The 19885-nt window shown below is 51.0% G+C and overlaps 1 protein-coding gene across 1 annotated transcript in view; it reads right to left on the bottom strand.

The window, feature by feature from the left end:
* Window positions 1-19885, bottom strand: part of CDH22 (cadherin 22) — a 67564-nt gene that overhangs the window by 43714 nt on the left and 3965 nt on the right. The window contains exons 2-3 of the mRNA XM_041732995.1: window positions 14967-15261; window positions 1648-1767 (exon numbers count right to left, since the gene is read on the bottom strand). Of these exons, the coding sequence (XP_041588929.1) occupies window positions 1648-1767; window positions 14967-15261 (415 nt within the window). The remainder of the gene's footprint in view (window positions 1-1647; window positions 1768-14966; window positions 15262-19885) is intronic.

Raw genomic sequence — 19885 nt, 5'->3', positions numbered from 1 at the left:
AGAATAGCTCTGGAAAGATACCCAAGAAAATTACATTGGTTGCCGTGGGGACGCAGACTGGGTGGCTGGGGGACTGGAAGGGGTGAAGAATTTCCACTAAATGTCTATTTTGACTACTTTTAAAATTTTGAATCTTGAAATGTGTTATCTATTAAAAAAACAATATATTTTTTTAAGTGAATGAGTCCAAAGTCTCATAGGATATATACACCAAGTGGCTACCTTTGGGGCTGCAATTAGGGGATGAGGGTGGGAAGCATCTTTCTTTTTTCTTTCTTTCTTTCTTCTTTTTTTCCTTCCTTCCTTCCTTCCTTGCTTCCTTCCTTCCTTCCTTCTTTCCTTCACATTTCTTTAATGTTAGAGTGTTTCCTAAAATGTATTACTTTTGCAAGGAGAAAAAAATGATAAAGATATTATGTGTAAAATAATACAATTGTAACTATGCTCATAGCCTGGAATCCTTAACTCCCCACCCCGCCAAAAATAAAAACACACAAATGAAAACCCAAAACCTAGATCCATCACACACACACACACACACACACACACACACACACACCCTTTCCCATTACCCTTAGAATAAAATCCAAGGTCTTAAGGCTCGCTTCTACTAGGCCCAGTAGGACCCCTGCCAGCCAGTCCACATCACATCTGAGCCCGCCTGCTTCCCCAGTCCTGAGCTGCTTACAATTCCCCTCATGCCTCAGGCAGTTCTTTCCCTCCTAGTTTTGCCTGCACCATGCCCTCTGCCTGGAGTGCCCGTCTCTGAATCCCAGTCTGGCCAACACCTTCTCATCCTTTGGAGATCAGCTGCTTCCGCCTCCCAGAATCTCGCATCCTAACTGCCCATGCATCTTCCCTTCGCCCCAACCCTCACAGGACTGTGAGCCCCATGGTAGCATCTGATAAACATCCTGTGGTGTGCGGTCTCCCCTCTCCCCTTCACTCCTGCCCTGCCCCTCCCATCGCGGGGAGGGGGAGAACACCGCCCTTGGCATCAGCAGCTGCGCCCGGCTGCGCAACCTCAGTGAAGCACTTCACTTCTCTGAGCCTGTCTCCTGCTCTGCCCTCCCTGCCGCTCGGGCAGGGCCCCTCAGAGACATAATCAGGTTCTAAGTTCAGAGAAAGTGAAATAGGGACTGTGTTTGATGGCGTTGGGGGAGGGGAAGAAGCCAAGAAACCATCCTTCCCTAATGGTCTCTGTCTCTGTCTTTCCATCAGATCCTTGACAACTGCCCTTTGAGCCGAGCTTTCACAACTGCTGAAAGGTGCCCTTCACCACCTGACCCTCCAAACGACACTTACGGCCGACCTCAAAGGGCTCCAGACACACTTGCCTCAATTTAGCTCCAAGGACAAGAGGGCCGCTTAGTTGCGACCTCGGAAGTCCTTTCAGGGCACCCATGGCGGAGGCATCCTGCCTCTTTGTTTCTCTGCGAGTCTTGCAAGTGCCCCCCTCCCCACGCCCCATCCTTTTCTGTTCCTCAGCCCTTCCCTCTTTCTGCCTGGCCGCCCCTCCCTCCCTGCAACCCTGCAACAGGCTAGATGCCTCCGCGCTGTCCAGTCAGAAGGCTGAGAGCGGACCTCAGTCCATCCTCTGGCCCCGCCCCTCCGCGCCCCCCGGCCCCGCCCCGCCCCGCCCCTCACCGGTCTTGGGGTCCACGGTGAAGTGGTGCTCGCCATCCAGCACGCTGTACACCAGCCGAGCGCTGCTGCCGTACGTGGGGTCATCCGCATCCGAGGCCATCACCTGCATCACCGACGTGCCTGGGCCCCGGGGACCAAGCGAGACGGGGAGTCACCTGGGGCTGCTGTGCTTGTCCTCCCCGCCCCAGGGAAGCAGGGGGAGGAGATCCAAGCTGGAGGTCCCCGAAGCTAGTCTCCTCACAGTCCCCATCCTCACATCCCCAACCCACTTCCTGATCTGGGGCCTTCCTGTGGTACAAGCGTGACCACTAGAGTCAGACCTGGGTTCAAATCTCCCTTTGGTGGCTCCTAGCTGCAGGACTCTGGCAAGGGAAGGCAGCCTCTCTGAATCTGTTTCCTCTTCAGCAAATAGGGAATAATCCCAGTCCCTGGTCCTTGAGGTTGAGGGAACGCACTTTAAATTCTCAGTGCAGACGGGGCTCAACCTCAGTGGGCAGTGCCAATGGTCATCTTCATCAGTTAAGGTCATTACTTTCAAACTTAGAGCCAGCACTGGAAACCAGTCACCTGACTCCCAAAGCAGGGGTCCTTCTACCCCACTCCCACCCCCTCCTAATTCCTCAAGGGAATTCTGTTTTTCTTCCCTCCCTCCTTACCCTCCCCACCAACAGGATGGGGATTGGGCAGCCCAGAAAGATAACCAAGTTCACTGAGGCAGTGTCTTTTGAATCTGGGGCCAGAGGATGGCTGGACCAGCTTTCCTTTTGGGAATTAGTTGGCTGTGGGCCCTGGCGCCCTCCTTGCTCTTCCCCTGGGTGTCCAGACAGTCCCCCACCCCCAGACACACATGCACACACACAGACACACACACACACTTCTCCACATGCTCCGCACGCTCTGCACGTAGGCTGCTGGGGAGAGTATAAATTGGATAAAAGTCCATCAAACAGCGGCAATTAAGTTATTGATTTTCGACGCTGCCTCATTAAACTGGGAGCTTCTCTCGGCCTGTCCCAGAGATGCCTCTAATTTGACATCATGTTCAATTTGACGAAATCAGGGCTTGGGACATGAGGCTGGACAGGATGGGGGTGAGGGTGGGGTGGGGGAGGGGTTGGGTAGAGAAGCAGGCAAAGCCTTCTGGTCCATCTGAACCTTTCCAGAAAGGAGTGAGTGAGGTATAAGACCCAAGAGGGAATCAGTTAGGGCTCAGGATATGACCTAAGGGGATGAGACTCAGACATCACTTCAAGGAGGTAGATGCCTTCTTTTGAGTGCCCTGCTGGTGAGGGGATGGGGCCCAGACCCACTGAGGTTCTGGGTGGGGCCCTCCTGGGGCTGGGTTGGACTGTCTGGGCCAGGAGAGTGGCATGCTGGGAGGGAAGGCCCATTCACAGCTTGGCTAATGAGTGAGGCTCTAGAAGTGCTACTGCAGCAATTCTGCTAAGCCCAGCCTGCCGCCCGCCTCTCCCGCCTCCAGCCTGGGGCCCTTGATCATTCCAGACAGACACATGTATTTATTTTTCACTCTTTTGCATTTCTCATTTCCCTCTCCATGCCCCCCCTCCCAGCCTGAGCCTCCTAAACTGGCCCTGCAATGCGCCTCTCTTTGGCAGCTCCTGCTCCACGTCAACCATGTCAGGGTTGCCCATAGAATCCAAAGAAGGGATTTGAGCATGCCCTCTCCCTCTTGATGCATGGTGCCTAGGGTCTCCTACTTATGGCCAAGGGCATAATGCCAGGTGCCTCCAATAGGAGAGGAGGCACATAGGAGAGGAGGCAATAATGCCAGGTGCCTCCAATAGGAGAGGAGGCACTCTCCAATACAGAGAGAGGAGAAAGAAAGAAACTCCTTTTGAGCACCCACTACATGCCCAGCTTCACCAAGCACTCAAACCCATCATCTCTAATCCTCATTGTATTTCCAAGAAGCAGAGTGGGCCCCTCTAAGTTACAGGCAAGGAAACAGGTCAAACAGGTAAGAAGACTTGACCAAGAGCACAGAGAGAGAAAGTGGTAGAATTTGAACCCAGGACTCTGAGCTCAAACCCTGCTGGGTGACAGTCAGCACAGGCAGAGTGGCCCCGTGTACTGAATCACAATCAGGGATGACTCTGCCACCTACTAGCAGTTTTACCTTGAACATGTCACAAGCCTCCTTGTGCCTCAATTTTCTTATTTGCGAAATGAAGATGATGGTAACTACCAAACTCCTGGGATTGTTTTGAGAATTCAAATAGACTTCCTTGTTCAGCACCGAGGACAGTGCCTAGCCCATGCTAAGAACTCAATAAATGCAGGTTGTTGTTGTCTTGGGAGGCACGGCATGCCCCTATACAATAGAACAATCATGCCTCCCTCACAGACATGCTGAAAAGGGAGAAGATATATAAAGCATCAGGCTCATGGTGGGTGCCCAATAAATAGTGGTTGTTGTAACTGTTATGAGAGAGGGTCTTCCTGTCACTCCCCTCTGCTTGTTCCCCCCACCCCTTGGGCAAGGCACAATGTCAGGCTGAGTGACTCCCCAGGGACATGGCTGCCCCCCCCCTTCTTTCTCCCTGGCTGCATCCCAGGGACTCCTGCGGGGATGATGGAATCATTTCCCCAATCCAGGATTCTTTATTGCAGCCATTACAGTTAATGCCTACACATGGGGATGGTGAAGGGTCAGTGATTCACCACTGGCTCCCCAGGCTCCAGACCCCCTCCTACCTTCTTCACAAGTCAGCAGCTCCCCAGAATGGGCAGATAAAAGGGTTCTGGGCTTGTGGCTGCTACGGAATCACCTCGGGGTCATCCCCCCTCCATTCAGCAGCTTGTATTTTTATAATGACTATCACATCCACTCCCACCTTTAGTTCTCAGAGCAACTCCATGATGTAGATGCAGTGGTGTACTGGTACATGTGTAACCATCGGCTCCAAAGGCTCGAGGGGCGGGGGGGGAGGAATGCCTTGCCTTGTAGTGTTTGTTGATTTCCATGGTGTGGAGACTCTCACCATGGCCAATTTCAAGCTACCAATGTGATACCAAGTGGCTCACAAAACAGAAAATCAATATCTGCCTATTGTGAGCTGATACGGACCAACACAGTACAATCCTGCATCATTCCCATTTTACAGATGAGGAAACTGCTATGCATGGTGAAGGGTGAAAAATGTGAATAAATAATGATGAAACCCATTATCACATATCATTATTCAATGGTCATGATAGATTATGTTTACTGAATAACTCCTTTGTGCTAGATCCTATGAGAAGCACTTTATGTATGTTACCTCATGGAATTTATAAAATAGGCTTGAAGTAAGCTCTATTAAGATTTCCACTTTACAGATGAAGAAATGAGGCTGAGTGGAGTTAAGTAAGGAAGCCCTTTGTGCTTCAGTCTCCTCACTTGTGAAATGAAGGTAATATTACTGCCAAACTCTTAGGATCACTGTGAGAACTCAAATAGTTTTCCATGTTCAGAACTGAGTTCACTTGGCAAGGAAGCAGGAATGGCAGGATTCAAACCCAGGATGATCTGATGTCAAACCCCATACGTGCCTGGCCTTATAAAATAGGAGGAGGGAGGTCAGTAGGAGTAGGAGACAGACAGGCAAGTAAGAGAGGGAAGAGTCGAGAAAGGAGAGGGAAGGACAAGGAGGGGAGTGTCAAGGAACTGCATTCAGGATTCTCCCTGCCCACAGCTGGTCAAGCTCAGACTTCTAGAAGCAGGGTTGGGATTAGCTAGGATGAACTGGTCGCTGTCCGTGGTGCTGTCAGCCAACTCTTCATCTACGAGGGGTTAAGGGCCTCTAGCCAGGCTGGCATAGGAAACGTTGCCTAAATGATTCTTGGATAAACAAGATCTCAGAGCAGAGCTCCACATGGAATGTTAGATGTGGAAAGGTTGGTCCTTGGAGAGCACAGAAACCAGTGTTTCTTACCCTGGCTGCACATTAGAATCTCTTAGGAGCTTTAAAATAAAACTGATGCTGAGCCCCACCCCAGACCAATTCTCTAGGACTCTCCTGGGATGGAACACAGGCAGGGGTATTTTTAAAAGCTCCCACAGTGATTCTAAAGTGCATCCCAAACTAAGAACTGATGTTCTAGACCAAACCCCTCATTGAACTGATGAGGAAACTGAGTCATTGAGCAGAGGCAGAGGCTCAGTGACTTCCCCCAGATTCTATCATTAGTAAGTGGTAGGGAAAGATTGAAACCCAGGTCTGTGGGGCCATCATGGCACCCTCCTGGATTCACTGTGCCTATACTGAGACTGACACCAGGAAGGAAAAAGCAAGGACAACACATGCCACCAAGTCAGCAAAGCTCCTGCCAGGCAAAATCAGCATGAGACATCAGACTCTCCTGCGAGGAGATGAGATGAGGTGGGCTTTGGCATCAGAGTCTTGGGTTCAAATTCCACCACTTCTTCACTCTGTGCCCTTGGTCAAGTCTTTCTCCCTGTTGACCTCTTTCGTCACCTTTGGTCTAGAGGGGGCCCCTCTGCCTCCCAGAGATGCTCTGAGGACTAGAAATGATGGATTTATTTGGCTGATAAAGCTGGATATGTAGCAGCTCTCACGAGTTTATTCCTCTCTTGTCTCTGACTTTTCTCCCTGCTCATCTCTCTGAGTCTCTGTCCCTCTGCCCCTTGTCTCTCTGTCTCTGACCCACTTTCTAGCCTCATCTCCCCGTGCCATCTTCTCTGTCACTTATCTCTGGGCCTGCCTCCTACCCTTCTCCCCCACCTCCTCCTCCCCTGCTGGCACATTCCTGCCTCTCCTGCATATCATTAGGCTGCCCTAGTCGGGCAGCTGGAAGCTGTGAAGGCAGCGCTGAATGGGCAGAAGGTCTCTGGGACTGTGTGCTTGGCCTGGAGTAGGAGATGCCTGGGCACCAGTATCAGGAGGGAGGGGGCATGGCCACCCCTCATCTCTGGTTTATCTGGGTGGCTCTGACATGTTTTAGCCAGAAATGGAACCCATGGCCTGGACCCCAAGCCAGAATTCTTTCCTTTCTTGTCTCTTATCTTTGTTATCTGTGAGGTCCAACTGCAGCCCAGACTTGGGCTCTAGAGCCCCCAGGGGGAGCTCCCATTGACTCAGGGGGGAGGTGGTGCTGCATGGAGGGAGCTCCAGGATTGAAGTCATCCCAGCCCTCTCCTGGGCTGTGTTGGCTGTGGGAAAACGGACCTGACTGGGCCTCAGTTCCCCTTCTGTAAAATGGAGATAACACGTCATCCTCCTTGCCTCCCTGGAGGAGGGAGGCCCTTTAATGAGATGAAAGAGATGAAGCAGTTTGGAAAAGAACAGAGTCTTCCCACAAAAGAACTAACGAACAAAACGACGAGGTGACCAAGTGTCATTATTATGAAGATGTTTGTAATTATTACCATCCTGCCTCTTCCCTACCTCCCTTTGCTGCCCTGCTGGGCCTGGGGAAACCCTCAGCTCACATTTAGCTTCTCAAACATTTATAAAAAATGAGTCCCACCCCCTGCTGCTGCCAGAACTGCACGGAATGCTTTATATTAAAAATTAAAAACCACTTGTCGAATCCCTGGGAACGTTCAGATAACACGGGGAAACAAACCCCTTCTCAAACTCTCCCTCCCAACTCCCTCTTTGATCATCACTTATAATGCTGGCTCACGGGGCTGGCCTTCACAGCTTCCGGCTGCCCCGCCAGGGCCGCCTAATGATATGCAGGAGAGGCAGGAATGTGCCAGCAGGGGAGGAAAAGGTGGGGGAGAGGGGTAGGAGGCAGGCCCAGAGATAAGTGACAGAGAAGATGGCACGGGGAGATGAAGCTAGAAAGTGGGTCAGAGACAGAGAGACAAGGGGCAGAGGGACAGAGACTCAGAGAGATGAGCAGGGAGAAAGTGGGATAACAGATACCCAGAACTTCGGGAAGAAATCAGGACAGAGACAGAGAGATGAGCATCAGAGAGGCAGAGATACATAGAGACAGGGAGAAAATGGAACACAGAATGTGACAGAAAAAGGCAGAAATGCACAGATAAAGTCAGAAAGTAGACTTCTATAGAAACAGAGACAGGCAGAGATACATATTAAGCAAGAGGAGAGTGGGAGAGAGTGGGAGGGGGGAAAACGAGAAGAAACAATTTTGGTTCAATGGGATGAGGGTGCCCTATGTTGCAAACAGGCTTCTCCAGAGCCTCCAGTGACCTCTGGGACAGTATCCCCTCTCTTTCGCCTCATAGATTCCAGGCATGGACTCACCCATGAATGCATGTGGGGATCTAATCTGCACTCCCCTCCCCCAAGAGAGGGCTTTCCTACCATCCCAATTTGAGAAATTTATGCTCTTCTGTCCTTTACGCATTTAAGTGGAACCCTCTAGTAAGTAGTCTGGTCATCCTGTTTGTTTGGGACAGCAACATTGTAAGTATCTGCAATAGCATCCCTCTGCTTGTTGTAGAAAGCAAACATTTTTTTAAAAATCATAATTCAGTTCCATTCAGTCACCCAACACAAATGAAGCACCCACTGTGTGCTGGACCCTTGAGGGCAGGATGGTGGCTTTGTCACCTTTGTACTCACTCACTGCCGTGTAGACGCAGGGCCCAGCATAGAGTAGGTGCTCATGTTTGTTGAATAATTTGTTGATGGAAATGACAAAGAAAGGCATGGATACGCTCTTTGCTGTCCAGGTTCCCGGGGCCATGGGGATGACTCCTGAGGGCCAGGGCCTCTGCTCCTCCTCATCACCTTTCCCCACCAGAAATCTCCGGTCCTGTTCCCCCCAATCCTGGATGGTGAGAGCCAGTGCCGTTGCTAGGCAAGGAGATATTGCACATATAGATCTTCCTGGACTTTAATTAAAAACATCTTTAGAAGTTGTCTCTGCAGAGGCCAGCGATTGATTCCTGGCTTGGGCCTGAGGGCTGCTGAGCCACACTCTCTCTGGCTGCAGATAGGACAATCAGAGGCTCCCAGCTTGTTGCTGCCCTCCCCAAATGAGGCCCTTGGGGAACACACTGCCTCCTGCCTTCCTCCTTTCCTCCCTGACACTGTCCCCCGCCAAGCACTGGACTCAGCAATCAGATAGTGTGCTCTTCCAATATTATTTCCTTCCCCTTGTGAGCCTCAATTTCTTCAGCTATAAAATGGGCATGTTAACGCTTGGCCCAAGTGCTCCTGGTGGGGATGAAATGAGATCAGGGATGTGAAAGTGCTTTGCAAGCTGTAAAGTCCCCGGGCATGGCTGTTTCCCACAAGAGCTGAAGCAAGTGGCTTGGATTCTACTTCCAGGTTCTGGGTCCAGTTCTGGCTCTAGCTCTTACTCTGGAAACTCAGGCAAGTTACTTTATCTCTCTCTGCATTTATTTCCTCATTGGTTAAATGAAGACAGTAATACCTGCCCTGCTTATTTCCCAGGATTGTTGAGAATAAAGGGAAATAGATCCGTGAAAGCAGTGTTGGCTGACAGCTGTTATTTAGTAAATGTCCCAAGAAGTGCGGCCTGTACTACAAAACAGCCTTTTCATCTATTAAAGATGCTGCTCACTAAGGAACTAGAATACATGGGAACCCAGCTCTGGTAGAGCTCCTGCCCATGTCCACATCTTGTTGAACCCCAATCCCATGGTCCAACAATGCCAATCCTATGCCCAAAACTGCCCCATTCTCCTGCCTTTGCTCACAGCAGACATCACTAATTGTTTGTGGTGCTTTCTCCTGAGCTTAAATGGGGCCTCAGACTGTCTCAACCAACCCTACAGTCACTATCAATTGATCAGAGATCAATTGACCCCAGAGATGAAACTGATTGGCCACCACTCTGAGGTCAGGTGAGGGTCTTGCTCATCTTTGCATCCCCACATACCTAGCAAAGTGTCATGTACACAGTAGGCACTAATGTTTATTGAATTGAAAGCAACTGCTTATTTTTCTATCCCCTTGGGGCTATATACATAGATAAAGTAGGTGCTAATAAATGTTCGCTAAGTTAGGTGACTCATCTTTGCAACCCCTACAGAGCCAAGTACACTGGAGGCCTTGTACATAATGGGTGCTAATAAACATTTGTGGATTTAATTCAATTACTTATCTTTACATCCCCTGCAGTGCCCGGAATAAAGTAGTGGCTAATAGATGTGTGTTGGATTGAACTTCTCATTTCTGTATCCTCAACAGTGCCAAGCATACCATCTTATACATAGCTGGCATTCATCAGTAGGTGGAGTCGAACTGGGCACAAAAGCCCTACGAAATCTTGCTGTCCACTGGTCAGGTTGTGACACTTGTGGGAAGGGGTCTGGTGTCCCCAACATTAAGAGATTGTCTAGTCCAAGCCTTTTCTCTCAAAACTCACTCCTGTTGATTTCACCTAGCCTCAGGCTTTAAGTTCCTTCTCTCTGCTGATGACATCCAATATTGTATCTCTGACCCTGATCATGCTCCTGACCTCCAGACTCAGAGACCCAACTGTCCCCTTGACAATTCCACTTGGATTTTTTAGTAGACATCTCAATCTTAACATGCTCAAGAGTGAAGTCTTGAGTTTGTGTTTTAATCTTGCTCTTCTCAGAGCATCCCTCATCTTAGCAGCTCCATTCGTCCAGTTGCTCAGGCTAAACACATCATTACCCTTGGCTTATCTCTATCTCACTCCCCATATCCAATCCCTCACAAACCCAGTTGGCACTGTCTTCAACATGCATCCAGAATCCCATATCTTTTCACCTTCTATGCTGATCTGAGTCCCCATCACCTTTTGCCCGCAACCTGCCTCCTCACTAATCTCCCTACTTCCAACCTTGTCCCTTACAGCCCATTTTCAACATGGTGGCCAAGAAGCCAGCCTTTAAAAGTTTAAGTTGGATCACATCACTCATCGACTCTGTATCTCAGAGTACAACCAAAATCTTTAAAATGGCTACAATGTCCTACAGGATCCAGTTTCCAGTACCTCCTTTGATCTCATTGGACATGCTCCTCCCTTCACTTACTCTTCTCTCCACCCATACTGACCCCCTGCTATTCTCAAACATGACAAACACACTATGCCTCAGGACCTTTGCACTTGCTGTTTCCTCTGCCTGTGCATTCTTCCTTCAGCTTAGTGGTTCTCCAAGTGTGGTTCCTGAGCCAGCAATAACAGCGTCACTTTGGAATTTATTAAAAATACAAATATTTCTAGTGGCCGGACCTACTGACTCAGAAACCCTGGGGGAGAAGGGGCATCAGTCTGTATTTTAACAAGCCCTCCAAGTAATGTGGATACACAATACAGTATGAAAACTACTGTTTCAGGGATGCCTGGGTGGCTCAGGGGTTGAGCATCTGCCTTTGACTCGGCATTATTACGGGTCTGGGGATCGAGTACCACATCGGACTCCTTGTGAGGACCCTGCTTCTCCCTCTGTCTATGTCTCTGCCTCTCTCTGTGAGTCTCTCATGAATAAATGAATAAAATCTTAAAAAAAGAAAAAAAAAAGAAAAAACTGTTTCACATAGCTCCTTGGTTCCTTCAGATCTTTGTTCCAATGTCCTCCTTTATAAAGAAAGGCCCACCCTGATTCCTGTATTTAAAATAGCACTCCCTCAGTATAATTCCAAATTCCCTTGGTTTCACAGCTTTTATATACCACAGGACCTCTAACATACTGGCTTGTTCATCTCTTTCCTGTCTCTCTCTCTCTGCTCTGGACGTAGGCTTCCTAAGAATCCCCAATGCCAGGAACAGTGCCTGGCACAGAGTAGGCACTCAATAAACATCTGTTGCATGAATGAAGCCCCTCGATACTTAGAAGGGAACTTGGTGCCCAGAGAGAGGCAGGGACCTCCCCAAGGTCATGTAGGGAGCCAGGCCTCCTGACTGTCAGCTGCAGGACCTACTTTGCTGCATTAGGCTCAGCTTGGCTGGTGTGCCCCTCCTCAGAAGTGCGGCTCATTGGAGGCCCCCGGCACACTTCCCTTCCTTTTTAAGCTGTGAGTGGTTTAATTTGCGAGCAGTGCTGTCTTTCATGTCCCAAGCTGTGTCCCTGCTCCCTCTGATCTTCGAAGCTGCCCAGACCCTGGTGCCGCTTGTCAGCCCCGCCCTCCTCAGCCCAGATCAGGAGGCTCAGTAATTGTGTCTGATTTTCAAAGCTGCCTGGAGTCTCCACGAGCACCCCGGTGTCAGATTTGCTTCCTCTTCAAAAAGTTGCTTAAATGAAATAAACTAATTTAATTTCTGTTTCCTCCTTCCCCCTCCCGGGTTCCTTGGCTTGTCTGCGTTGAATCCAATGCCAGACTCTTTCCTGAGCAGAATGTCAGAGTCCATGGGCTGGGAGGGGGAGGGGAGGCAGGGCAGGGGCTCCTCAGGCTGATACTCATGAACCCGGGGCTGGCTCTGCTTCCTACAATCTGGGTGATCTTGAATGTGTCCTTGCCTTTCTCTTGGCCTCAGTCCTCCCAAGTGTGACACAAGCACTCTTGCCATTCCCAACAGCCTGGGAGGCAACCCTTGGCTGGCTCAGGCACTGACTTGCTATGTGACAGTAGGCCCATTTCTCCCCTCCCAGCCTCAGTGTTCATATCTGTTCAATGGGGATGCTACCACCAGTCCCCCCACCGCTCAGAGTTGAAGTTGGGAGTGGAGTGATGGATGATCACCTGGTGGATACCTCCCTCTGGAGTCCCCTGTCCCCACCTATCTTCCAAACTGTAGCAGAGGGAACTTCCTAAATTCCATGTCTACCCACATGGCTCCCTTGCCAAAGCCCTTCCCAGCTCCCATGCTTCCCTCAAGTCCTTCGGGGGTGGCTCCTGCTTTCATCTCCTGCCTCACCTCGTGTTACCTCTCTGGCCTCTTCCATGTGGAAATGTGCAGGTCCATTTGGGATGAAGAGAGAGGCAGGGCTGTGGTTTGAGTCAGTGAGTAGGGGCTGCTGGACCTGGGATGTCAGGGGCTTGAGGTGCCCCTGACTTGCTAGGTGACCCTGGACACGTCACGGCTTCACTGAGCCTCAGTTTACCCCATTTGCAAAACTGATTTCTAAGTAATCACTGGGCTCTGAAAGTCTGTGGGTCTTTGTTACTGACAACTTCTGATACTCTCTCCAGTGAACCTGTATGTTGAAGTGCCTTTTGTAAGATCTCCACTTGGCTGTCTAATAAGTACTTCCAACATTAGCACTACAGCAACCAAACTCCCGATGTCCCTCACTCAGTCCCCGAGATCTGCCCCTCCCGCTGATCCTCCCATCTCAGCAAATGGAAATCCCATCTATTTAATTGCCCAGGTCAAAATCCCTGAATTGTCTCTCTTTCACACCCCACATCCCATCCATTAGCAAATGCTTTCAGCTTCTCAAAATATATCCCAAAGCCGACCTCTCCTCAGTACCCTTACTGGTCCCACCTTGTTCCAAGCCACCATCATTTCCCGCAGAGGTAATTACAATATACTCCTCTGCTTCTGTCCTTGCCCCACGCCCCAATCCTACCACCATTTGATCGTCATAGAACAGCATGGGATCCTGTTAAAACTAAGTCATATCATGTCACTCTGCTGAACAAGCCTCTCCCAGCTTTCTCAGCGTAAAAGTCAAAGCCCTGACTGTGGTCCACAGGGCTACACAATCTGATTGCCTTTCCACTTCTCCTTGTGGCCTTTGCATGGACTGTTCCCTCTGCCTGGAATGCTCTTCCTCCCAGGAGCCATCCTCCACTTTCTTCAGGTCTCTGCTTCAATGTCATCTCAGAGAAGCCTTCCCAGTCCAATGATCTGGACTTTCCTTACTGCCTATCTTCCTCAGCTGAAAGGTTCCCTCCATGAAAGAGAGGCTTGCAGCCTCCTTGACACCCTGTTCCCAGGGTCCAGCACATAGTAGGTCCTCATACACACTTGTCAAATCAATAAATTAATATGCTCAAAAAGACACATAGCATGGCATACGCATGCACAGGCCTTAAAGTGCTGTTTGACCAGCCGTGTACGTGCACACACGTGTGCAAATGCATACACCCATCAAGCACACGTGCACCCCTGTGTGCGTGCACACCAGTTTGCACCCACCTCCCTGCCCCTGCCCTCACTGTTCCGTGTCCTCCCACTGTCCCTCTGTGTCCACCCTTATCTCTGGTCCACTTCCCTCTCTTTCATTGCTGGCTGCCGCCTCTACCCACCAATCTGCCAGATTTAGCCCAATCTGGGGAGGCGGGGGCTGACAGCACCCTCTCCCACAAGCTCAGACACCCCTGCCTCTGACATGCATCAGCAGAACTGGAAGGCCCAGAGAGGGGCAGCTTGGAGGCCTTGACCACAGTGCGGCAGGGATGGAATGAGGTGTCTAGGACTGAGGGCCACTGCTCTCTGCCCAGCCTGGTGTGCAGGTGCATGGGCTAACCCAGTGGGTAAGAAGATGGCTGTGCCCCTTGCCCATGACTCTGGCTTCTCCCAGAAGCCCCGGGCTAAGGGGGCCCCACCGTGGGAGCAGGCATATTTATCCAACCTTTAGCTACAGTGTCCCACTGCTACGTGAAGATGAGCCTTTGCCTGAGCTCTCCTCGCACATGGGGGTTCTGGTGTGTGGGCCCCCATTTTACACGTATCACTGTGCGTTCCCAGCGCCCCTGCACATTAGCAGCCATACCCGGGTAGGTGCCACTGAACCAGTCTCTGGGGCTCAGTCATTTCTGTGAACCTGTGTCCCCAGGGGGCTGGGGCTGGGTGTGGCTGGGGTCTCTGGTGGGCAGGGCATGAAGCTGTCTGGATGCTGTCGTACCTGCTGCTGTGGCGACACTGATGGAGCCTGGCCCGGGGAGGGTCATGTCTGTTTGTGGCTTCTGCCCATGTCTATGTAGGTGGCTGTGTCTGTGCATAAGTTCCATCTGTGTGAGGGGCTGTTTGCTGAGTGGTGTTGTACATGGCTCTGTGGGGTGTGAGGCTGTCTGGTCGTGTGGTTCAGCCTTGTTCCAGCTGTGTTCCGCTTTGCTTGTTCCCAGTTCTAGCGCACCCACCTTCAATTATGCCAGTGCCCGTGGGGGTCTGTGGCCAAGGGCTGGGCGAGGTCTGCACGGAGCCGTACTTGTGTGGGGCTGTGTACAAGTGGTCAGCTGAACTTGTAGGCTGTTCATGTACGTGCCTGAGGTCATGTGTGTGCCAGATGTGCAGCTGTGGCTGTGCCATCACTATTGCCTGAGCCCATGTGGGCACCTGGGCTCATGCCCGTACTGTACCCCTGTTGGGGCAGCAGCCTCAATTCTCCCCAGATCATCAGTCGGTCCCCAAAGCAGACTCCCCCAGAACCCAGCAGCTCCCCATATCCTGGCCCCTGGCTCAGCCTGGTGCCCCCGGAGCCCGACACACACCTGTAGGTGAGAGCTCGGCAACGCTCCCGATGTAGGGGCCGTGCAGGAAGCGGGGTTCACTGTCGTTAATGTCTTGCACCTTGATGATGAACTCTGACTCGGGCTCCAGCAGGCGGTTGGTGGCACGATCCCGAGCCTGAGCCCTCAGCGTGTAGAAAGTTTTCTGCTCACGGTCCAGGCGCTCCATGGCATGGATGTCTCCGGTCAGCTCATCAATGAGGAAGATGGTCCCAGCGCCCTCGCCCGAGATGGTGTACTTGATGGCTCCGTCACCCTCGTCGGAGTCTGAGTGGATCTGGGGAGGCAGGGAGGAAGTTCAGTGGGTCCGGGTTGAGGCCTCAGGAGTCTGCACCTCTATCAAGGTTCCAGATGGCTGTCTCTGACTCCCACTCTGAGATATAGGTCCATCGCCCCTTTAGTACCCCCAGACTCTGAGCTCAGCATGTAGTTGGGACAGGGGGTGAAGGGAGCAAAGAAGGAAGAGAATGCATATTGAAGGAGAATCTACTCCATGCCTGGCACTGTGCAAAGCCATTTCCATACTTATCTGTTCAGACTTCTTAAAAAAATTTTTTTCAAGTCCACAGAAGGCACTAGCACCTGCCTGGCACCATGGGACACATGATATTTGTCAGCCAGCCTGGCGGGGGCATTGCCATACAGTGGTACTGCAGCAGGGCCCTGGCTGGCCAAGGCAGGACCCTCTGGCTATTGGATCATGGAGAGGTCCAGGGGGAAGACGGAGGGAACGGGGGTGAGGGAGAGGAGAGAGACCATTTACCGCAGGTGGGGAGCTTTTTCACTCTCTTAATGACCGCCACAACCATACTCGTATGTACTAGCTGAAAATCAGCCCTGCCCGAGACGTAATAAGTGTCCAATAAATGGTAGCTATCGTTGCTATTATATTATTTACTAAATGTTAGCTATATATAACTGGGATTTAATCCAGGCACCGTCAGGCTCCAAATCCCAGGCTGTTTTCACTGAACTGAGATCTCTTAGGGAAGAAACCGGTAGCAAGCTTGTTACCCAAATAGAAACCCCTAGGTCCTGATCCTCCAATGCCCACAAGGCAGCTCTAAGCAGAGGGAAATGCATCCGATGAAGCTGGTGACCTTGGGTGGGTCCCTACTCTGCTCTAAGCTTCTGTAGAGATGGAGTGTGAGTGACAGATTCCCTAAGACCCCTTTCAGGCCAGGATGCCACGTACCCCAGCCCACTCGGCAGGACAACAGGTGCCAATGAAGTCGTCATGAAGGGGGATGAAAGCCCACCCCTTGCCACGCAGAAGGAGCCCGGGTATAAATTCTGCTGGTGGAACTCTGTGTCTGAAAGGTGGATTATAGAAGTGCCATTTGGAAGATTGAATGGCCCATAAACATTTTCATATTTCATTAGCCGATTAATGGGCATCTCTCTCTTTTTGGCGAGTCTGCTGATTCTCAGCAGAAATTGCGGGGAGTAAATGGAGGCGTCTGGTGGAACCTTCCCGGGTCCCCGTCCTGTTATAGATTGCCCCAATTAATGCCCGTTCTGGGCTCCACTGAGAAGCCTTCTTCCTGTCCAGTTACTGTTAATAGATTTCTCATAAGTGGCTGGATTGTAAAAACCTCATAACTCAGTTTAATGCCCCCAATAAAATTATCTCAGGACGTCAGCCCTGAATCATTGGCAGTGCAGGGGATGAGGAGACCTGTCTCTCCTGTTTGCTGTTTATGCTTTCCCTCCACCTTTGTCCAGGGCACGTGGCGAGGGTGAACTTGTCCCTTCAAGTGCCTCCATCCACTTTCCAATCAGACCTGTCCTCTGGTTATTTAGTCAGCCAGCGCCGCTGAGCTGTGTGGTTGGAACAGATACCACGTGGGGGAATGCTTCACAGCTGTAATCCTATTCGTTTTCATCTCTGCCCTATGAAACACTGTTCTTCCCATTTCTCAGATGAGAAAATGGAAATGCAGAGAGGGTAAGCCCTTTGCTGTGTCGCACAGGTAAGTTCAGGAAGCCAATCTCCTTTTTTTTAAAATATATATTAAAAAAATTTTTTTTTATTTAAGAGAGAGTGAGAGAGCGAACACAAGTGGGGAGGGGCAGAGGGAGAGGGAGACACAGACTCTTAGTAAGCAGGGAGCCCCACACGGGCTCAATCCCAGGACTCCAGGGTCATGACTTGAGCCCAGGGCAGATGCTTAACCACCTAAGACACCCGGGTACCCCGGGGAAGCCAATCTCCTGATCCCAGCACTCAGTAATGTTCTGGTCATAGGCTTGGTCCATTCCTCCTCTCTGTTTTCCCACCTGAGAAATCAGATCAAGCCCTCCCTAGCACAGGTGTGGTGAGGACTCAATGAGAGCCTGTTTGTAATGACCCGAATCTTCTGTAGACCTTCTTGCCCTCTCTTTCTGTCCCTTGGGACTCTATCATGTCTCTGCAGACCTTACTTACATGTGAGCTCAGACCCTGGACAGGGATTGCTCATGAGTGAGGAGTGGGGAGGAGGGGGTGGAGCCACCAGTGGTGATGTCACCAATGTTCTTCTTCCGTGAAGAATGACACGCAGCTCATGCTGTGGCCCAGTGGCTGCTCTCTGGGGACTGCAGAGTCAGACAGGGCTGAGCGACAGGGGCAGGAGCTGAGAGCTCGGAGCTGTGGGTTTGGGCTGGGCCAGGGCTGCCTGCACTGCCTGCCCTGCCTGCATGGGTCCTGGCTCCGGATCGAAGAGGGTGTGCCTGTGTCTCTACCCCTTGAAGGACATTTCTCAAGACTCTCAGCTGTGAGTGGAGGCTGGAGGACAGTGGTCTTGTTTATGGAGTGCCTCCCATGTGCCAGCTGTGTTGCGGGCCTCTGCAGAAATCTAATTTAATGTTGGAGTGCCCACCGTCGTATCCCCCTCTTCCAGGTGAGGACACTGAACCCGACCTATGTCTGTTTGACTCCAAAAGTCCAGTCTGTCCCTCTGCAGCCTCTGCAGATCTGTTAGTCTGGCTGGGGGAGAGGCCAGGACACACTTTCCACCTTGTACTGGCCTCTTCTGCCTGAGTCTCCACTGAAACTTAGGAAAGGACTTTGGGTTTGGGAACAGCTGGGTGCCAGCTTAGGTTTTGCCACTGGCCCGTCACATGGCCCTGACCGGAGACTACCCCTCTCTGAAGCTCAGTCTCCTCATCTGTAAAGGACACAATGTGACTTCCGTGCATTCCAACAATTCATAAGATAACATGTGGAAGCTCCTGGCACTTAGTAGGTGTTCAATGCAGATTAGTTCTCTCACCTTTTGCCATCCTGAGCTCAGGAGGGACTGAGGGTCACCCACTTCATCCCCCATCTCCTGACACATCACCATAGACTAAAGTCCTGACCCATTAGAGAGAAAGGGGGGGATCATCATCTAGTACTTTGTCTTTTAAACTTGGCTTGTTTCCTCTTTCAGGCAGTCCTCTCAGGTGTCCTCCTCCCCACCCTCCCCCATTTGGTTGAAGAGCCTTCGCCCTGCTCCCTGCACACTCCTCTCTGCTCTGCACTCCCCTGTAATACCTCAGGGGCACAACTCTCTCCCCAGCTGTTCTGGGCGTCAGGGGTGCCGACTAACTCTGACTCACGCCTGTCTGAACTCCCCATGCCTGGCACATATAGGTGTCCTGACCAGGCCTGCAGAGAAAATATGGGGGAAAGTGAGAGAGCTGAGTATGTGCGTGTAAGAGTATATGCAGGTGAGGGTGTGAGATGTGAGCCCCTTGAGGACCAAGCATATGGCTGCTCGTTTCCTTCTACCCAGCACCTAGCACAAGGCATGGCACCAAACCAAATAAATGAAGAATGAAATATACGACAGTCACCACAATTTCCCACTAACCTTCTGGGATTTCTGGAGGATCTGGTCACTGTTAAATCCCAGGTACACATGAGCTAGACTAGGGAAGTCACCAGACACACTGCTAGACCATTTACCACAACTTCACTGACATCTCATCATGATCTTGTGAATCAGAGGTATTCTCTCCCGACTGCACAGGTCGGCATGCTGAAGATCAGAGAGGGCCTACATCCTCCCTAAAGTCACACAGCCAGCAAGGGGCAACCCTGAGGCTTGATTCCACCTCCTGGGTTCTTCCACCTGCCATCAAGTGCGGACAGCCCCAGGGGAGATTCCCCCCCCTCAAGCCCCAGCCCTAGATCATAAACAACGTGAAAAACACAAGAGTGATGGCTTCTCATCCCGGGGGGAACTGAAAAATGGGATTTACGAGGCCATTAATTACTTCCTCCTAATTAAATCAAAATTAAATGCGAGCAGAGGTACGTTTTCCTTATTAAAGACAATTAAACGGACAGCACGGCTACGCAAATAAAACGAGCCCAGGATTTAAACGGAAAGCAAATCAAATAAAGAGCCTCCCCCGGAATGAGGGGTCTGTTCATGCCTGTGCTTCTCGTAAACCAGGAGTTCATCAATTTTCTTTAAATATTAGCAACTTAATTAAATCTGCTCTCCTCCCCACTTTAATCCTGCTGTATATCTAAAATAGATCTCACCGCCCACAGGAGTTGGTCATAAGTGCTGACCCCATAATTCTATCTTTTTTAAAAAAAAAATTAAAAATCCTACAAAATCCACATCCAGCTGACAGAAGCCTCCAGGGAAATTATAGTTCGGAAAAGGGATTAGTCAAAGTACCCAGATTGTATGGAAATCTGGGAGGTTGCTTTGAGGGTGGATGTTGTGGGCAGGTTAGGGGAAGAGGTGGGCCAGGCTGCCCAGGGGGCAGGACAGCGGAGGGAGCCGCGGATGTGGGGCCTTGGTGACAACCACGGGCCCCAGCGGTTCCTGTGGGTGCCGACAGGAGCCTGGCGGTGAGTGATGGAGAAGGCATTTGTAAAATAGGTTACTGTTGGGCGCCCGGGGTTCACTCGGCGGATG

The sequence above is a fragment of the Vulpes lagopus genome, chromosome 18 (assembly GCF_018345385.1).
Source record: "Vulpes lagopus strain Blue_001 chromosome 18, ASM1834538v1, whole genome shotgun sequence".
NCBI classification, from domain to species: Eukaryota; Metazoa; Chordata; class Mammalia; order Carnivora; family Canidae; genus Vulpes; species Vulpes lagopus.
Note: the sequence above shows the minus strand (reverse complement) of the source record. Positions and strands in the feature narration are given on the sequence as shown.